This window comes from Larus michahellis, chromosome 13 (genome assembly GCF_964199755.1).
Source record: "Larus michahellis chromosome 13, bLarMic1.1, whole genome shotgun sequence".
Lineage (NCBI taxonomy): Eukaryota > Metazoa > Chordata > Aves > Charadriiformes > Laridae > Larus > Larus michahellis.
In genome coordinates this window covers 13,205,739-13,226,491 of record NC_133908.1, presented here as the reverse complement: position 1 = coordinate 13,226,491, position 20,753 = coordinate 13,205,739, and the positions used below count along the sequence as shown (strand labels likewise).

Here is a 20,753-nt window from a genome sequence, read left to right as displayed (position 1 = left end):
TATCCTACCAAATATAGTGTACTGAGCTATCACACAGATCTGTAAACAACTGCTCCTATGAACTTACCTGAACCCTATGTTGTCTGAACTGGCCTCAAAGACAAATTGCGCAGTTTGTGAATGCTCGTGCTGCTCAATCAGTGATACGAAGATGCTTTGTGTGGGGTCATAAATTGAGCGCTGGTCCATTACATGGAAAAAATGCTTCTTCTCCGACAGATTTAATAGGACATACAGCATTGGCAATAGATCTCATTTTCCTACAGCTCCAAATACACTTTTCCTCCAATACCACAGCACATTCGTTATAATGCACTAATATATTAAATAATTTAATCTGATCAAACAGGTAAATAAATCTGCAGCGTTCCATCTCTGTTCTGTTGTGCACAGTCACCGTTTCATGAAAAGCAGACACTTGCAATGGGAATCCCCACAGTAATTATACACTAAAAATATTTAACATTTATCATCGTGTCTTTCTCATTAACATGATTTGTCTCACAAGCACGTACTCTGCTGAACAGTCAGGTACAGATGCCTTGACACTTTGTGCCTCTCTGAACAGGCCCGGGCGAAGGTCTGAGGCAACTGAGTGTGAAATTAGGCTGATGGGAAATGGGGAAGGTTACCCAATGCCGCCCAAAAGAGAGAAAGAAGGGTCAGTTTTTCTTTGGATCTCCTTTTTTTTCCCCCACATACTGTGGCGTTGTGAACCTTTTGCTTCACACCCTCTGGCATCCTCATTACACAGATAAATCTGGAGGTATGGATTTTAAGGCACATACCTGCTTCCTCACAAGTCCTTCATGAAAAGGGTCCTCGAGAGGCCACAGGATTCCTCCGAGGAGATGACGGAGGGGACGGGAGAAAGGGAGGTCATTCTGGAAGGAGAGGGGGGCAGACAAAAAAGGGGTGACCAGAGGTGCGAGGAAGGGAGAAACTACCCTGTGGGGAACGTGAGGCACCAAGAGGGATCGGTCCTCAAGGAAGAGGGGCCCTGCCTGGCCAAGTAGGTGAGGCTGAAGAGGGAAACTCTGAGGGGAACGGCCTCACCCTCGTCGTTCCCCTGGCGAACCCTCTCCCTGCGGCTGAGGGAGCAGCTCCCCGGGATGGGCTGAGGAAAGGGGCCTTTGGGTGAAGGGAGGTGAGGAACCGCGGGGAGCGGCCATTGCGTGAGGGGGTGAGGGGCTGAGGGGATCGCCCCCGGGTGCGGCACGAGGCGCTGAGGGGAGCGGCCGCGGCGGGGAGCGGAGGTGAGGAGCTGACGGGGGCGGCCATTACGTGAGGGGCCGAGGCGCTGAGGGGAGCGGCCCCGGATGCGGGGCGAGGCGCTTGAGGGGGGCGACCCCGGGGGGCAGCAGAGGTGAGAAACTGAGGGGAGCAGCCCTGAGTGTGGGGCGCGGCGCTGAGTGGTGCAGCCCCCGGCGGGAACTGGGGTGAGGTACTGAGGGATCGCCCCTCGATGCGGGGGCGGAGGCGCTGAAGGGGGCAGTCCGGGGCGGGGGGGAGCGGAGGTGAGGCGGTGAGGGATCGCTCCTAGGTGCGGGGCGAGGCGTTGAGGGGAGTGGCCCCGGGAGGGAGCGGGGGTGAGGAGCTGAGGGTGCGGGTCGCGGCGCTGAGGGACCGCCGCGGGGTGCGGGGCGCGGGCCGGCGGGAGGCGCCCTCGAGGGCGCCTTGTCGGGGGGCGCCGTGCGGGCGCGAGGGGCGGCACCGAGGGGCGCCGGGGGGGCGGGGCCCGGCGGGGAGGGGCGCGGCGGGGGCGGGGCCCCGCGGGGCTGGGGGGGGGGAGGGTGTATTGTTCGCCGCGCGGTGCATGCCGGGCCCGCCTCAGCCCCCAACATGGCGTCGCGCTGTCACCTGTGTGTGTGAGGAGGGAGCGGGACGTGGTGGCTGCGGGCGGGCACGGCGGCTCCCGCAGGTCCCCGCTCTCCTGGCGCCGCGGTGGCAACGCGCCGCTCCTCGCTGCTGCCCACCGCGCTCCGGCTGTCCGGCACCCAGGCCGCTGGGGACCCCCCTGCCCCCGCCCTGCCCCCGCCATGGGGGGGTAGCGGGACCCGCCTCGCCTCAGCCCTGCGGAGTCCCCCCGCCCTCCGCGCTATGGGGTCCCCGGCGGGCGCCTCGGCGGCGGCGGCCACCGACTCGGCCCAGTGGCTGTCGGTGAAGGAGGAGACCATCTTCCTGCACGACGGGCTGATCCGGGTCACCGACCTGGCCGAGCTACCCAGCGAGATCATCGGGGTGGCCGAGCCTGGCGACACCGAGCTGGAGGTGAGCCGGGCCCGCGGCCCCCCGGGCTGAGGGGAGGGACGGGGGTAGGGGTGAGGAGGTGGTGAGGGGGGTGCCCTCGGGGGAGGGGGGATAGTGGCAGCGGGGGCCTGAGGCGAGGAGGAGGATGGTGGTATGGGGGGCGGGGGAGGAGGGGGGCGCAGGGAGAATGACTAGAGGGGGATGGGGGGGCCGGGATGGAGAATGGTAGCTGCGGGTGCAGGGTGAAAGATCTGGGGTATGGAGCCAACTGGTATTGAGGCAGTTTACTTGTTTTAAGTCAATCTAATTTATTTCAAATAATGATGGAAGTGGAACTGGGCAGGAGGCTGGTGAGGTGCTAATGAAGATGGAGGGTGAAGTATTGGTGCTACCTCCTTGTTCTGAATCAGTAGGATTAGGAAATCTGAGCCACGCTGATGTATTTCAAGGAGGCCTTTGGTTCATTTATTTTTGTTTATGGTTTTGTATCTTTTTGCTGCTACTTTTAGGAGGTTTATAATCAATCTGCCTTATAATAAGATGCTTAGGGTACTGGGGTGTCCGGGTGTTGTATTTAGGCTGTTGACAGTGATCATGATTAAAGAGTGAGGAGGGCAGATGAGATTTTCATTCCAGCTTTTTACCTTCTCAGAACTGCTGGTGGTTTTGGCTGCAGGCAGATGGTACAGCTGTTTTATCTTATGAGGAGATGGTGAAGGACTGAATGTCATGGATTGTAGGTTGCATCTATTTTGTAGACTGCTTTTTTTTTCCCCGTCCCCGTATGCCTCCCTTCTCTTCTTTCACCCCGCCCTCTTCTCCAGCAATGTGGCTTGCAATGACACAGGGTCTTTGTCAGAGGAGCTGAGTGGTGTGAGCCGGGAGAGGATGGTTCAGCAGGAGCTTTATCTGTGTGCTATGTTAGGTCATGAGCATTTAGGCCGCAAAACCCTTTAGTGAGGCTTTGACTGCTAACTGGAGTGTTGCTAAGAAGAACCCATGAGCCAGACTTGCAGTTCTGACAACATCATTGTTTGCCTTGCGATGTGAAGTCTTTATGGTGTTTATGAAAACTTCCCACAGCCTTATCTAAGGAAAGATATTTTTTGCTGAACGTGCATTCTCTTTTCTATGTGTTGTGACACTGGGGATTGGAATGGGAATATTAGCTGCTCCCATTAAATGGATGTTGGCAAATACCGCATGATCAGGAAATTTAAGGTGGATGACTTATCTCTATGTGTAGAAACATGGAACGATTCTCTCTTGTGATCGGAGTCTACTCTAGCATTCAGCGCAGCTTGTATTCAAGAAAATATTTCAATTCTGTTACATAGTTCTAGAAGCAGCATCGAGTCTAATAACTGTCTTTGAAAAATACATGCTTCCGCAGCATGATTTGTGTTACATCATAATAAAGGAGGATATTCTTTTCAAAAAAAAAAAAATAATAAAAAGCCCAAACCTTATTTTTAAGATCTTGCAAGCTAGACCAGAAGTATGTTCCGGCATGAAACTTGACACACAGCTTCACTTGACAAACGCTTTAGCTCTGGAGAATTTTTTGTTAGTACTAGGGAAGTCTATGAAACTATAATTGTTTGGGAGAGAGAGGGATGGAGTTAGTGTTACAGTGTCTTGTCCTTTATGACACTTCTATAATGAGCGTTTCAGCAATCCAGTGCCACTAATTCACATAATTTCTCCTGTTCCAGAGATTATTTTTTTCTGTTGTGCATATTTGCACTGTGAAATGTTAAACTAACTAACTAAATAAGACTTTTTGCTATGGTGCTTATTTTGATTTATAGTCAGTCTTAAGTTGCAGAATATCACAGCATTTTATTTTATTCCACTGAAAGAATTGATGACCAGAAGTGACTTATTTTTCAGATCTCGTTTGTAAAATGGCTTGTAGTTTTTGGTATTGAGGGGGGAGGGTTAAAAAAAAGTGAAATTTCAAGTGGTGTAAGTGTAAATTATTTAGCTGATAATTTCAAAAAACAACATAAAAAAAAAGAAAAGGACTACCTTGGTAAATTGGAATGGCTTTGAGGAGCCATTTTGTGGAAATAGGTGCATGCATCTTATTGAAGTGGCCATGCAATCGACTAATACACTGAATAGCTCATTTGCACTGCTTCTACTCCTGCTTGCAATGTAATAAATATATTTGAAAATGGTCCAAATAGAAGTCTCTTGGGATATGTTATTGGACAAGGGTAGGAGATGCTGCAGCTGCTGCTTTGATTAGTAAACTTCTTTAATACACTTCTTGTGCTTCATCAATGGTGGTCAGAACCTTGACTGAATTTCTGATATCACATGCTTAACTAAAAAATGAAGTATACTTAAACAGATTTTTTTTTTTTTTTAGTGGGGAAGTATCATTCTGGTTTATTTCGCTTAAATATCCCTTTAAAGAGCTTGTTGGTGAATAATGTCAGTGTATTTGGATGTTTTTCCTTGTCCTTCTGTTCAAAGATTTTGCTATTTATAAAAAGAAGAGCAGAGGAAAAATATTGCGGTACTAGTATTACACCAAGAAAGACTTATGAAAATTTATTATTTTGTTATTTTGACTCCCATGAAACTTTTACTTTTTTAAAATATTTTTATATATGTGTGTGTGTATTATTTTTTTTTCTTCAATGGTAGGTTATGAAAGTGTTAACATTCTCTTTTATGTGAAGGTAACTTGTTCTAGGAGTACCTTTAAGTTTAAAGAGTGTGTGTGGAGGGTTGTTTTATTTTTACTTTTCATGTGATGTAAATGATGTATGCCAGCTTCTTAGACTGTCTGTCAGCATATTTACAAAGCGTATGTATTACCAAAAAGAAAGGAGGCACTTTGGATTTTTTTATTTGATAGAACTTTGTAATGATGTGCATAGAAAGGCTGTTCTTGGTACGGGTTTCCCAACAAAATCTTTAAGTCAAAGGAGACCTACATTAGTTAGCCAATATGCAAGCCTTTGCACCCTTATTTTAAAGCCTTTCATACACAGAAATAACTTTCAAAGTGCAAAGTCTTCTGCTTCTTGGAGACAACCTTATGTGACTAACAACTGAAGAAGTCGTCATGACATTTTGTCTGGACTCTGCCCTGGATGTCAAAGCCTGCACAGGAGGGACAGTTTAATGGAAGATGAGCTGCTCTTTAAAGTGCCACAGTGGAAACTGCAGCACTGCCACAATCCTCCCTATCAAACATCTTTCCCAGATACAATAACCCCTGGGAGCGGGGCAGGAGGTATGTCTGAAGGTAGAGGTCCCTTAAACCACGTGGTTTTAATCTGCCAGTGTGGCAGAGTCAACATGCTGAGATTTATGAGAGTGCCAGCAATATAAATTGATGTGTTAACCCTTGTTAACAAAATAAGCAGGGCAGTACTGAACAGTGGTTGTTCACATAGACTGGAACAAGGCCATCTAATGGCAAAAAAGCATTCGCTTGTTTCTACGCAGTTTAGTTTGGTTGACATACCTTACCATTGTAATCCTTCCTTTTGAGGAGGCCTTCTTTTTGATCTTCACATTTGCATCTGGTATTTTGATTAGTTTTAAATTTGCATCATTGGCAGTTTTTTGGCTAACTAGTGATAGGCTCAGTTATTTTTTTCCACAAGGAAATAAGTGGGAAGAAAGACAAATCTTCACTATATAGTCACAGTATAAAGTAGAGCAACCTTACGTGTCACTCCACTTAACTCATAAGCACTCTGTTTTACATAACAGCCTAACAGAGATAATAGTCATTTGGATAGCTGTTTTTGCTACTCTTCTGCATAGCCTGGAAAAGTTTTAAATACCTGACTTTTTTTTTTTTTTTCCTCTTTAATATATTTTTAACAAGAAGCTAAAAGTGTATCTCCTACCTCAATAGCTATCTGGAGCATGTATGTATCTGTCCTCATCTGATGTTTTGACTCTTGTCAAGCTCTGTTACTGTAGGAGAGAGTAAGAGATACCACTGTAAAAAAAAAAAAAAAAAAAAAAAAAAAAAAAAGTGGTGTCGTTTCCTCTTCCACTAGTATGGTCTAGGCTAGCTCTCTAGGGAGAAGTTGAACAACTAAAGTCCAGTGCTGTTTTAACAGGGTGTACTGATGCTGTGACTAACTTGTGTTTTCATTGCAAATTATTTAGATTTGAAGGTATCTGCTAAACTTGAAGCTTTCATCCATTTTCCTCCCAGACTAGAACTGTTTTGTCACTCTTCCCTGATTGCTGAAAGAGAGAGTGGTTCTCTGTAATTATCTAGGTCAGCGCTTCCCAAATCTTTCTGTTTGTGACCTTACTTCCATCAACAAGCTTCACCTCTGTCAAGATAAAAATCCCTAATGCCAGCATAAACAATTGACTTTTTACTAAGTGGATGACCCCTCTTGGGGTTACGACCTCTAGCTTGGGAACTGCTGACCCAGGCATGTATGTCAGGCTTGTAACTTTCCTAGTCCTGCATTTGGCATCCCTTTCCACTTCAAATACTCCAGTGTTGGTCTTTGAGAGTGTTTAGAGCTTTCAGAGTAACACCAGGTAGAAGGTAGTTCTTGAAGTTAGTTCTGTGCAGGAAGATAACCTTATGAATGGGAGCTTTGGCTGTTACTTTTGCACAGGAGTTGATGGCATTCTTTCAGGCATCACCGTTAGTCTCTCACTTGCCTTCTGAGAGGTCTCTGAAATCTTGTTCGCTTTCCTTTTGAGTTCGCTTTCATTAGATAATCTGTGTAAACCATGAATATTGTGTGATTTAATCTCCAGCAGAGTTGCTGTTGTTATCATCAGTTGTCATTGCTTGAATTTATTAAACTTCTATAATATGGACAACATGCCTCTTGGCTTTTTATTTTTAAAGTCATATTTTACTTATCCTAGTAGAGAAATACTAGGAAGCTTCTTCTAAAGGATGATTTTGCAAACATGTTTCCCAAATATAGTTCTTATTACCAATTGCAGCTGATTAGTGGTCTGCACACTCGGATGTTTAAATGATGATTTTTCTTTACCTTTTGCAGACATCTTTATCCACTACTTAAATAAGAGCCAGAGAAATATTTTAATAAACAAATGAACGAACAAAGAAATAACAGTTTCTTTCATAGCATTCTTTTGATATATGTTTACAGCTTGCCTGTACTGTAATTCATCTCAGGTATCAAGGTTGTTTGGCAAATTTGTACAGTTCTAAAAAAAAAAAAAAGTATTTGGTACAATGTTGTTTATGCAGCAGAAGATGCAGGTTTCTTAGTAATTATTTCTGAGCAAGTAATTAGGTTTCTGATGCTTTCACAAGGGAAAATAATTCATGCTTTTAGCTGAGTTGTTAAAAAGCTGTGCTGCTGTATACAAGATTATGAATCAGTAGAGGCTTTGAACAAGGTGATATGGTTAAAATTTCTTGGAGCAGAAAAAATCAGAACAATCTTGAAACTTGTAGTTTTCAAGTGCAACACTAAAAGCATAATGTAAAGTATGCAGCAGCCCCTAAGAACCTATAAAATTTCAATGTCTAAAACATCAGGATGAAAATGTTTGCACGTATTTATATATTTTACAAACACATGGGTGTATCAAACAAAAAGCCTTTATAGAGGGTTTAGAAAAATGTTTTAAAAGAAATCAAGGCAGTGTTTACACTAAGACAGCTTCCTACTGTGTGTCTTCAGAAATTGCCATAAGTAGAAATGCTATTACCCAGCAGAGCAACAGAAAGTGGAGGACTAGGAGTATGTATACAATGTTGTTTATGGAAACAGTTTAAATTTTGATGTGTATTTCAATTTTCAGGGTGCCTTAAAACTATCAATCCTGGTATTTCTCTTATAAAATAATCTATAAATCATGTCATTTGGTCTTTTTTATGTAATTCTATTTGTATTTCTAGAGACAAAAGAACCAAGTAAACAAGTGGTATACCCTATACGTTAACTCTGTGGTGCAAGAGGAATGACCTTATAAGTGTAATGTGGTGTTGAAAGTAACATAGTTAAATTTTTTTCATGCTGCTGTTAAGAATTTTGAGGTTGCGTATAGTTTTCTGTATAGTTTGTTCCTCTTGTGAGATGAATACTCAGGGGCCTATTATGTATCTAAGTGATGTTGGTAAATATACCATCTTCAAGAAGTTGTTCTCTTGATGTGCGAAGTTGAGCCAATTTAATTATGTAGAGAAAAAATTAAATGCTCTTCTGGAGATTTAAAAGCTTTTACTTGCAATATGTAACTTTAGGAAAAAATATACCTTTGAACAGCATCGTTGCTCATCAGTTCCCTATGTAGAAGAATTGAAACTGATCAATGAAACTAGCATATTCACTCCAAGAGCAGTGTTTAAGCTAGAAAGCTGGGAGAGCTATTGCAAAAAGTTGTTGTTCACATCTGTCACTGCCCATGCATTTTCTTCTTTCTTTTCCATTCTACTTCTTTCCATTCTATCTGCTGTTTCACACCAGGGAACTGGTCTGAAGAGAAAATCTAACTTAAAAAAAAAACAACACCAAAACAAAAAGCATCAAACAAAGTAAAACAACCCCACACACCCCAAAAAAGACCCAAAAAAAAACCAACCCAAAAACCAAAACAAAACCAAAAACCAGGCCCTGCTGCCTGGAGAGGAAAAGGGAGCAGAAGTTCTAGCAAGAGGAAAAAGCTGCCTTAAAGTGGCAGCTCACTTCCAAATTTTCTTAATGTGGTCATAAAAGCTCAGGCTGTAACTCTTCACGTAGATTAGCGTGTCTTAATTGTAGTACGCACAGTGGAGAAACACTTTACCTTAATAATAGTGAATGCCAGTGACTACTTTCTGGAGCAGTTTTGGCAAAAATATTGCTTCCCATTGAACAATATCTGGTTAAGGTCATGTTGTAGGACAAAAAATGGATACAGTAGGAAAGATGACATCCTCACCATAGTTGATGGTCTATAATTAGATACCTTTCTTGTCTCTCAATGTTGAAGAAGTTGTCAATGACCAATTAGCGTGACTGAACTTCAGATCAGCCATTTTCTAATTAAAATATTTATTAAAATTTGTTTAAAATAATAAACGGGGAAATAATATTTAAGGAAAAGATACTGCAAAATTAAAACAGTGACAATTAAACTTCTTAATAACACAATTTTTAATTATATGTAACTTCAGGCTGTTGAGCATGAGACTTTAAAAATCAAAACTTTTCAAAGGTAGTCTTTGCTAACTGGAAGCAGACAAAGCTGGAAAATAGGTAATGATCACAGTCATGGTGCATGAGCTGTAATTTCAAAGTGACTGAAGAGCAGGTTTCTCATTTGCAAAAAACGTCAATGTGATGTTTACCCTACTTACAAAATCAGCTATAGAAAAAGATCTTTAAAAACAATGTTGTTTTATTTCTTCCCCTAATTCTAGTGTCTTGGTTACATTATAATTTATAATAGAATTATTTGGTTATACTAGAATTACACTTTTTTGCACTGACACAGCATTTTTTGCTGTTGTTCATTAGAAGTTATTCTTGAAAACCTTACGTTTCTATTATGAAGGGGTGGTTTTTGTTATTATTGATTGTTCCTAAGGGAAATGTTAATACATCTTATATAAAAGCAGAAAATGGACTATTTTAAGTCTAACAATGTACGTAAGGTAGACAGATTTTAAGTTTTCTCTCAATTTTCTTTATGTTTGTCTTTATAAAATAACTATGTTATTTTAACTGCCACTATGCATCTCTTTCATGTTCTTGTTTTCATAGTATATTCATCTGCATTATTTTTGTAGCTTGGCTAGTTATCTTTTTCTAATCCTGAATATAATCTGTATGTTCAGTTCTTGTTTAGTATTCTTCCTTTAAGCATATGTTTGTTTATGTTTTTAGCTTGATTGTGTTACTGTCAAGCTGCTATTTCTGTTAGGGAGTTTTTGAGATGTAAGGAGATACTTAGCTAACTTTTATGGCAAAGCAATGCAATTGTTACATCCTTTTCATCCTCTTAGATTCTGTTTAAGCCTTGATAGTTAAAAGTGATGGGTGCTGTGAAGTCACTGATTATTTATGGTGCAGGTGGCTGCCTGTAATGTGCTCGCTTTTGGTTGTCTGCTTCCGAGATCTCCCCAAGTGTAGTATAGGTAAATATCGAGGCAAGGTGCCCAAATACCACTAACAAAAGGATGCTGGAAATTAGTCTTAAATCAGAGCTTAAACTCAAGTGTAAATACTGAGACATCAAGGAGGCAGGGGGAAGGGGGTTTTACCTCTTGCTGAATGAGGAATAGTTTTGGTCAATGAAGTATTGTAGAGGAGAGCTTGAGTAACAGACATGTGCATCTGCAGGGAAATGAATTGGTGCTTATTTTAACAAAGAGAATGGTCAGATCTTCTGGATAGGAGGAGAATAAACTAATTTGGGGGAGGATTAAATTTTGCTGGGGGATTTAAAAAGGGAGATTTGGCAGAGTACACCAGCTTTTATAGCCTGAAGTAACCGTCTTTTGTGGGTGCAGCCTCGGGCAAGAGGTGTTCAGAATGGCAGCCTCTGACAGCTGGAGAGTGCCAGGGAGGTCTGCAGTAAATCAGCTGGGTAAAGGATGGGGGAGACCTTTCTGATTCAATCTTCGTACAAGTCATTTTAGCATAGATTTTCTATTTCCTTTCTTCACCTGTGTCTTTTATAAACACTGGTAGTTGTATTGTCTATTTCAGAATTTGTGAGTAAATGTTGTGGGGCTTTTTTCTTACATTTTATTTTAACCTGCTTTGACTTCACGTAGCTTCAAGATAACAAGCATTGCCTGAAGATATGAGAAAACTAGTCAGTGTGCTGAGGAAACCTTGGCAAGGGCTGTGATTCCTTTATGAAGTCTTTCAGCTATCCAGAGGGAAGCAGTATATATAACATGGGCCAAGTGAAGCTCTGTCATTAGTGTTTGGTTAGAAAGAGGTGTGTTTTGCTAACCAGTGAGAACCAGAATGGTTCCCTGGTGTGTGGCAAGATCTTAAGAGCGTGTCTGAACTGTGAAAGCTCCCAGGTTGGTTGTCACAGACAGTCACTGTGAAAATTTGGTCTTGAAGCTCCTTTCTGGAGGTAGCTCTGAGTACTTACCTTTTGTCAGTAAAATGTCTTTTGAGGAAAACAGACTTTAACAAAATTTTCAGAAGGTTCCTGTAGATGACCGTATGCCTTTCTCCTAATATCCTGTTACTTTCCTGGAAGTGTGAATGCCTACTTAGACCTTCATATGAGGTTGAATGGTTAGGTTTTTTCACTGCTTCCGTAAGCTGTGTATGAAAACTAGATGATGTAAATTGCTTTATTTTCAAAAATCAGTAAGTCCCATTTTGGAACTGTCTTCTAAATCTATTGAATCTAGTATACTTAATATATTGTTAACCCAAATTAGTGCAAATTTGCTTTATGAAAGACCAAAGCAAAACACTCTTAACGGTTCCAGACACACCATACTATGCTTATAAAGTGAATTATAAACTGCGAGATCAGTGAGAAAATAAAACTTCGGTAGGGAAAGGCTTTTCATCAGTACGTCTGCAAATATTTGACACTGACTTCTTGTCTTGATTTATACAAGACAGACTCAGAGATGTAGAGCAGTATCAAAAACAAACAATCCATCTTTCTGCTAAACTGTGGGACCTGAGGGACAAGAGCATGTAACACAGTGCGACCAGTTTTCATGTGTACCTTTAGTTGGACCCAAATGAATGACAAAATTTGCAAGGTTAAACTATATCCAAAACACGGACCTTTCTGCAACAATTTGGTTACAATTTTGTTGATGAGAACCCATCAAACATAACTTTGGTGACTTGAAGGAAACTGAAAAAAACATTCATCAGTTGCAATTGGAACTCAGTCTCTGGTTGCATTTGCAATATGGCTGAAATAAAGCAATTCTCATGTGTTTGAATATTTGAATATTTAAACCTTTCGCTTGTAACTGGGTACAGATTTGTCCACATGAGGTTGTACAAAGTTTGTGAATTAACATAGTAGTAAACTTATAATTTAGGTGGGCACAATGTTTTGAACTATTATCTGGCATGGATTGCAGGGTTCTACTATCCGTATGGGAAAGGGGGAAGACTATAGGCAGCCTCCCACTACCACCACCCTGCCTCATGGAAGTATCACCTAAAGGGAAAGCCAGCTAAGCAGACCACAACTTGTCTTTTGTGGTGTCTTTGTTACTAGCATAGCCAAAGACTGTAGACCTATTTTCTTCAGCATTTAACTCTCCAGGTGAAAACATACATTCTCTTTTGCCTCCATTTCTGCAGCTTGTTATCGCTTAGTTGAGGATCCATCATGTATTTAGTTTAGTTCAAGGAAGTCAAAAGAAAGTTTTAGATTGCATCTGTAATAGAGAACAATTAAACTTATTTTGGAGACAATAGAACACACAAATTAATATGAGGTAGTTATTTTAAATGTATAATATATGGTTTAGGTATTAATATTCTTAATCTCTTTGAAGAAATTAATTAAAAGAGATTCTTGAGTTTTAAGGAGCTCTATATGAACATCTATTCAAGTGTAATTATTATGTGAATTACTTTAAAGTGAACTTTTCATGACTCTAATGATAAGTGTTCTACTGAAAGCTGTTTCATTGACTTTAGTAATGGTGTTTGTAGAAATGGCAGATGTGATTTGTCCTGAAGCGTTTTATCAAGCTGTTGAAAATTGTACAATTAGACATAAACATCTATTTCGTATTCTGTATGACTACTGCCTCCAATTAAAAATAAAAAAACCCCACAACCCTGAATGAAATTACCCATTGTGTCTCTTAATCTCTCACGTTCCCCTGCCTTTTTTTTTTTTAATTAAATTAGGGAAGGACAGTTCTACAGCATAACAATGGGCCAAAGAGAGTGTGTTTGGGGGTGGGATGAGATGAGGCAGTGTGGCATCCAGGCAGAAGCCCTGTGGATGCTGGATCCAAAGTATCAGAAAATGTCTGCCTCATTGATTTCCTTGAGCTTGCCATAGCTTAAGTGACTTTGCCGATCTCAACTGTTGTATGCTGTAGGGAGAAAAGTTGTCTGTAAATTACTTAATTCTGACTTCTTTCAAGTACTGGGCTGGTACTAACCCATAAATATGTTTCTTTTTGTCATGGTTTACTTGTTTTCTGTTGTTCCAGCTTTGTCTCCAGTTTTACTTAGAAGTGCCAAAAAGGCCTCTTTCTTCTGTCTGAAGTGATGATGATGAGACTTTTAGGTTTTTAAATTGTGGCAGCAACTGGAAATATTTTGAGAAAGGTGTAGCTAAGTGCAATATGATAAAATTGAGGAGGGGAAAAAAAGAACAGGGAAGGGAGAGTGTGTAACAAAACTCTTGGTTCATTTTAGATTACTGGTTTGTTTATTTGACAAGCACTAAAACTAGAACATATACATTCTTAATACAAAATATTGTTGACTTATTAATTTCCATAGAAGGGCTCTAAACTCAGCCCTTGGGACCCTCTACCCTCTCGGTCCTTTTGAAGTTCTTAGCAAAATTGCCTAAATAACAAAAAAAAATGCTCCAGGGGAGGTGAGTCTTTATTTTCAAAGATACTATTTCATATGTATTTTTATTTGCAATCCATATTATTGTTGTTTTAGCATCACGATTGAAAGTTTAAAAATCTGTCAGCAATCCTTGAGCCCAGGCTTCAGTGACAGTGCTGACTCAACAATAACAGACTCCATACCGCTTGCATGCTCTTTGGCCTCCAGTGTAACTTTATCCGTGCCCAGAAATTTTAAAAAAATATAAAATAATCCCACAATCTGTTGTACAGGACAGCTGATTTAGAAATCTTACTATAGGCATATGTTACTTTTTTTTTCCCTTAAGGAAAATAAAAGCCTATATAAATACCATCTTTTTAATTTCTTTCAGATATTAACATTTGAGACCAAGAATCCGACGGAGCTTGCTGAGCGCTTACGATCTGTGTGTGGAAACCAGAGCAATGCTTATGCTCGGCTGCTGGAGTACCGACTCAATGCTTTGCGTGGACTCTGGAATGCCCAGCGCCAGCTAGCCTTGGAGGAGCAGCATGACCGGGAGAGCTCGGGGGATGAAGAAGCACTGGCCTTGCTCAAGCGTCAAGGCTTGTTACAGCAGCCTGAACAGGCGCCGTTTACTTCACGGATGGGGCTTCTATTGGTCTTTCCCCTCATTCAGTCTCAAAGTAGAACAGACCCTTCTCTCTGTAACATAACTGCTGAGGTGCTATTGAATTGCCTTCGAGACTGCCAGCCTTTGAGTTTGACTAAGGAACCAGCTGACTGTCTCAATGGGATAGAGTCTTTACTGTGCTCCTGGCTGGAAGACACTTCTGCTTCAGGCCAACAGATTCCATATAAGCAAAAAGAAAATGCTGCTGCTGCCCTAGTTGCCTTGGCTTGTGCAAGGTAAGGAAACTGTACTGAAATGACATGTTGTGGTTGATATTGGTAGTAAGTGTTTATATTTAAACATAAGAATCAAAATGATGTGACTGCTTTGTTACTACTAATTTTTGGTTTACTTTAGTCTTTCTAATATTTAAATATTGGTTTGGAAAGGGTGAAACTGATGAGCTAAGCATTTATTTTTTGCATGTGTTTAGCTTATGTAAAACCAGAAGGATCTAGTTTATAAATGCCTCTTGTGCGTATTGCTGCTTCTGCTGCAGTGGTCTGCTGTAGGAATGGTTCCAAATGTTTTTACCATAGAGGAAAGTTGTCTCACTTTCCCTTTGTACTGCCCCTTTAATCCTGTAGTTTATGCATCTTCATTTGTCTGTAGAAGGCATTACTGCCAAGTTTCAGGGCAATTCATTTCAGATTTCAGTGTTGCCTGTGAAACATCTGGGGGCATTTTTTTACTGCATTGCTAGTGATGAGTTCAACCAGTGTAGGCTGAACTATCCCATGCCCTGCATGGGTTTAGCACAGCATCAGGTGACTGAGGATGAAGTGGCTGTTACAGCTTTTAATAAAACCTTACTCTTTAGGGGATGGGGCTTAGGGCAAGGGGGAGGAGCATACAAAACAGCTTCTGCAAAGCCCTATGAACCTGTTTATGAAGTCACTGTTTGCCTTTTGACTCTTGTCTGTCAAGTTTAAATCTGATTTCAGATGTTGACGTTCTCAGATGTCATGATTTGGTTTAGAAAAAGGTTTATTCAAATGAAAAGCACTTAATTTCTAGTGTACTTGTTCTAATGAAGTCAATGAGAAATCTACTCTATGTGGCAAACTTTTGCACTGCCAACTGCCTTATCTAAAAGGCAATGTACTTGAACATAGCTCGGATAAATTGGGTTTGATAAACATGATCTCATTTACTTTTTCCCCAGATGTCAGTTTTCAGGAAGTATGGGATGTTCTTTTGCAGCTGAATTTGTCTAAGAGCTAAATTTCAAATACAGCTTTTGAAATGAAGGTCGATCTTATGTTTTCTTTGCAAATCTGTCTTGCATTGCTTACAGAGTTGTAACACCCTGACGTGCTTTGTTCACTTATGAAAGCCTTGCATTTTTCCTTTAAATATGTAAGTCGTATGTTGGGTACGCTTATGAAGAAAAAGCCTGCAAAATTAGACTATTACTGAGATTCCTAGTTGCAATCTTGGGCGCTTTATATTACTAAGAATAAAACAACAGGGTGAATATTGCTTTAAATAATTAATTGAGGTGCTTTGAAGTATTCAGTGTCAATTTTCTCTAAGCTGAGGTTTATCAGTGAGAGCATAGAGCTGAAAATGGGTTGGGGGGGCGGAACAGGATTTGGGGTGTGGAGGAAGGAGATGCTGCTAGAAAGTTAAGGAGCTAAGACTGACCATGTGTGACAGAAAGCAAAAGGCTATATTCAGCAGAGTGCATGGAAAGGATCTTTTCAATTGATCAGTCATGCTTTTGAAGAAATCAATTCATAACTCGCTATTATCACGTCTAAGATGCAGTCAGGATTCTTGTATATAGCTAGGCTATTATGTCTGGAAGTAAAGCCACCACATCTTTCAGAAAACGACTTCTTCCTAATACCCTGGCCTTTAAAACAGAAACTGTAAAATATATTTTTAAAGACTTTTACATGTCCCTATTTCTACAAAAAACCCCAGGTGTTTTCCACTATATTAACATACAGACTTCATAGGTTCTCCAAAAAAGTATTCAACTTATGAATGAAGATTATAATTAGAGTTACGAACTCCATCTGTTTGTAAATATCGCAATAATGTTTTAAAGCAACACACTTTTAGGCAAGATTGGAAACAACTTCTACTTAGATTTAATTTTGTTTTCAGAAGTATCTAGTCCTTATATACATTTAAATGCATCACTTCAGAAGGGGAAAGGCTTCCAAATTGGTGTTTGGAAGCAAAACTAATCAGACTCTTGATAATAAATTAATTAGTTTGGTCTTTTCTATTTTAATCCAGAAAGCCATCTCTAGCTATGTCTGCAGCAGCTCTCACTAATACTTTGGCTCAGCCCCAGGAAGACCCACAAATTGTATTTGAAGATCTAAATATGATTAATCAGCTACAAGAAATACTGAAAGTAGCTGTCTGTAATAGATGCAAGATTGAGGTATTTTATCATGTGCCTAGATTGCATTTACTGTACATGTTGTTTTGGACTCAGCCTGGGTGCTGTGTCAGCCATGGTTGCTGATCTCCCTACCTGCATGGTGCTTCATCCTCTTCCAAAATGCGCGATTTAGACCGGCAGTTTGCCAGCATTCTTCCTTTATGTTACCCTTTCTTCCTCTTTTCACTTCCTCCACAAAAGAATGAAAATCATCCAGAAACGAAATGCAAATTAGAAAAGAAGCTTGATGACATATCTTGGATATTCTCTCTTTATGGTACTGGATATTACATTCTACATAGATGCTGTTGTCTGTCTGTATTCAGTCTTGTTTCGATAGACATCTTTAATTCATGTTTTTCTTATCCTTTTAGAGGGTCGCTGAAAACCTTTGTTCATACAGTGCATCTATTACAGAAACAAACTGATCTAGGATCCTTGCCTGTGTCTGATGTATTATACAGGTTTGTAGTGACTTTTCTAATCGTAGCACTTTTACCTCAGTTCTGAAAATGTGTAAGTGCATTTACAGATAAATGTCTTTAAACATGATTAAAAGGCTTTAGGAAAGATCGAAATTTAGTCAATTGCAGAACGAGGACATTCGAAAGTCAAATCTAAAAGGATTTACTAATTGGTTTTTGGGTGTTAAGTTTTTATTTTTTTAATTAAATATTGATAATTCCTTCAAGTGGCTTATGAACTCTGACAGAGAATAATTACTTAAAATACATCTTCATCTTAACTTTTGATTTGGCTAGTTTTTGCTGTCACTGATCTCTATGTATCTTACTTTATTTTCTACTTAAAGGTTGTTGCTTTTGGAGGGAGGACCTGGATCACCCTCTTGTTTGCTTGGAGGAAAGCATATAGTGTCTTGGGGCTTTGAGGACATGTTACCTGCACCTGATGCCAACAGTAGTTCCAGCAGTGAAAATAAAGGTGAATTATTTCACGACTATCAGTATTAGCAGGGGAGGACAAGATGCTTTTAGTGGTGATAATTGTTTAAAAATTAATGTAAAGCTTTAGAGACAGAAAGGATTTCTCCTTTTCTGTTGGAAGCAATGTAAAAGCACGTACAGCACATATCAAATAATCGAAAGCTGACGGGTTTAGAAGGACCGTCTGCAGAGAGAACTGGGCATCACAGGAGTGTCTTGAAGCCTGATATAGAATGAGGGGGGAGGGCAGCAACTGTGTGGGTACTTTGTTGTCTTAGTCTACATTCAGAACTGAAGTTTTGAAAACACAGACCGAATTTACAGGAATACTAAATGGTTTACATTGTTTGGTTTGTCATACCCATTCTCATTAAATTGATCTAACTTGATACGTAAATTATTTGTTTGCTTCTTTTTTAAAGTTGATCTGGGGATCAGACGGAAAAAATTATCCTGTTTTATATTAAGAGGCTAAACCTTAAGTCTGGTGTGTTAATGATAGTATAATGGGGTTCAGAAAACCCATTGCTTTTCAGTTGCTGAAGATCAGATGCTATTTAAATTGGTTTAGTAATCAGGTTGTAGGAAACAATCAAAAGCAGTAGATACAGTGACCCTCGTTGACTTCAGTGGGAATTTTGGAGGGAGGTCAAACTGAGTTTGGGTATGATCCACTTGTTAGTCTCTCAGTAAGCGTAACTTTTTTGTCCTGTACAGTATCACTGTATTCAGTAGCTAGCTATCACTGTCAGAGCATCTTTATTTTTAGAAGTAAAAATTCATTGCTTTTTTTCCTTTTTCCCCTTCTACTTTTGTTTCTGTCCAGTCTGTTTGTCCTTTTTTTTATGCTTTCTTTTGTATTTCTTTCCCTGAATTAATTCTCAGTTTTTATTGCTTTGTTTGCTTACCTTTTTTGCGCTAAATAAGAGAGTTCACATTGCTTTAGAAATATTTGGTGAGATCTCATTAAGTTTAATGGAAGCCATAGGAATTTACAAATTCAAATTGTCATTTTAGGCTATCTGCAAATTTATTGATGACATCTGTATTTTGAAGAGGCTTTCTTGCTAGGAGAGTGACTAGATTTATTTTTTTTCCTTTCCCTAGTTGACTGTTCAGATTCTGTGAACTTAAGTAGGTTGACTGGTTTATTGACATTCCTGTTACAAAGCTTTGCCTTGTGTATCCCGTCTTGATTGTTAATAGTAACTACTTTGTGAGTGACAAAGCTATGTTTTTGTAATACATTTTGTCTTAATTTAAGTGTTCAGAGGTGGAAGGGTCTGCTTATGAGCTTTAAGAGAAGCACAGAGTTGTACCAGAAATTAGATCAAGGCTCAATATTAGATTATTCCTTCCTCGCAAACAGTGTGTTATACCAGCAGTCCAGAGCAGAAAGGCTTGCATAGTCATAAGCCTTGATAGTATTTTATCTTGATGCCAGTTCTGAGTTCTGAACAGCATTACCTGTTGCAAAACCAGAAGAGAATGGTCTTCTGCTCCTTTGCATCATTCTGAAGGCATTTAATAGCAAATACTCAAGTTGTTTTATATTTGAATAAAGGAATTTTCCACTTGAACTGATTTTGGTTGAGTAGGCCTGCGTTCCTGAGCATGGTTGGGTATGCTAGTCTAGTTCCTACTGTATTTACAGTTTTGAATAGTGTGCAGAAAAAGCCCATTCAAACTTACTGGTGTTTTGGTTTTTTGGGTTTTGTTTTGTTTGTTTTTTGTTTGTTTTGTTTTTGTTTGTTTTTTGTTTTTGTTTTTTTTTTTTTTTACAGAAGCTTGGGCCATAATACCAAAACGCAGGTCTTTAATACTGAAATGAGAACACAACACAGGAAAAATAAATTATTCAGAAATGGATTATGTACATTTGAATCATGAAAAAACAGTGCTGATGTCACTTACTATCTCAAAAGAGAAGCTGAATGACTAGCACCTAATTCTTGTTAAGTTTATTTAGCAATGACAGGAGATTTAAATAGCCCTAGTATTAGTGTGAGTGAGTTAGGTGTAATCTGGGCACCTCTGTAAGGCATGAAAGTAATGTAAAACGAATGGACTCTGACTACGTTACAGTAGCTCTTAGAACACTGAATAATAAATTCGGTAGGAAAAAAAATGGTTCTGACCTGTCAGTAATGACCTGTCATCAGCATCTGTTGATTTTCAGTTGCTGTGGTAGCTACCACAGAAAAGTAATGACCATGGAGAATTTCCAGCTTTGTGTGTTACAGAGGAGGTCTCTGCTCTATTCTTTCTTCCTGATTCAGATGCAGACTTAGGGCGCTGTCTTGCAGCAGATGGGCTCTATCTTTATACAACAAATTCAGTGGGCAGAGGAATAAGCAAATTAGGATCTGGATTACATGGTACTTTGCGGTAAGTGACAGTTGAATATTTGCTATTCTGCAGATCTGTTTTAAAAAAAAAAAAAATTTACTGTTTTGGTAAACCTTTCAGAAGTTAGATGTAATGACTAGAACGTATTAGGCATTATCATTAAATGCTATTTTAATGTTTTCTTTTCCTTATCTGAAATTCTTCTTGAGTATGTTTTCTCTAGAATTGTAGAATAATTTAGGTTGAAAGGGACCTCTGAAGGCCATCTAGTCCAACCTCCTGCAAAGAGATATACTAGCAGAATAGCTCGTATTTTAGATTTGATTTTATTTTTTTTAATGGATAGTAAGTTGGTTTAGTCTTTGAGAGAAATATACTTTAGAGTAGTTGCGTCATCTTGTACTTATAGTTGTACAATTGCCGAATATGTATTTGTTTTCTAATTATGTCATTCATTATATAAATGATTAGTGCAGATGTGACTCACTGTACCTTCTTGCTTCTTTATTGCTTGGAAGTCACGGGGCTCATTATGCTTAAAGTGTTTTACACTAGCAATTGTTGCCTTATGCTGACTTGAATTTAAGTTCAGTCAAAGTTCAAGAATGTGGTTGTGAGTTGTTCTTAGAAAAACAAAAAAT

General features: G+C 39.8%; 1 protein-coding gene across 4 annotated transcripts in view; it reads left to right on the top strand.

Annotated features, from left to right (window-relative positions):
- Window positions 1-1,780: 1,780 nt before the first annotated feature.
- Window positions 1,781-20,753, top strand: part of HECTD4 (HECT domain E3 ubiquitin protein ligase 4) — a 75,963-nt gene continuing 56,990 nt past the window's right edge. For all 4 annotated transcript variants that reach the window (XM_074606488.1, XM_074606486.1, XM_074606487.1 and 1 more), the window contains exons 1-5: window positions 1,781-2,271; window positions 14,137-14,654; window positions 17,194-17,283; window positions 17,631-17,761; window positions 20,043-20,151. In XM_074606488.1, coding sequence (XP_074462589.1) covers window positions 2,101-2,271; window positions 14,137-14,654; window positions 17,194-17,283; window positions 17,631-17,761; window positions 20,043-20,151 — 1,019 coding nt within the window. In that variant the 5' untranslated portion in view covers window positions 1,781-2,100. The remainder of the gene's footprint in view (window positions 2,272-14,136; window positions 14,655-17,193; window positions 17,284-17,630; window positions 17,762-20,042; window positions 20,152-20,753) is intronic.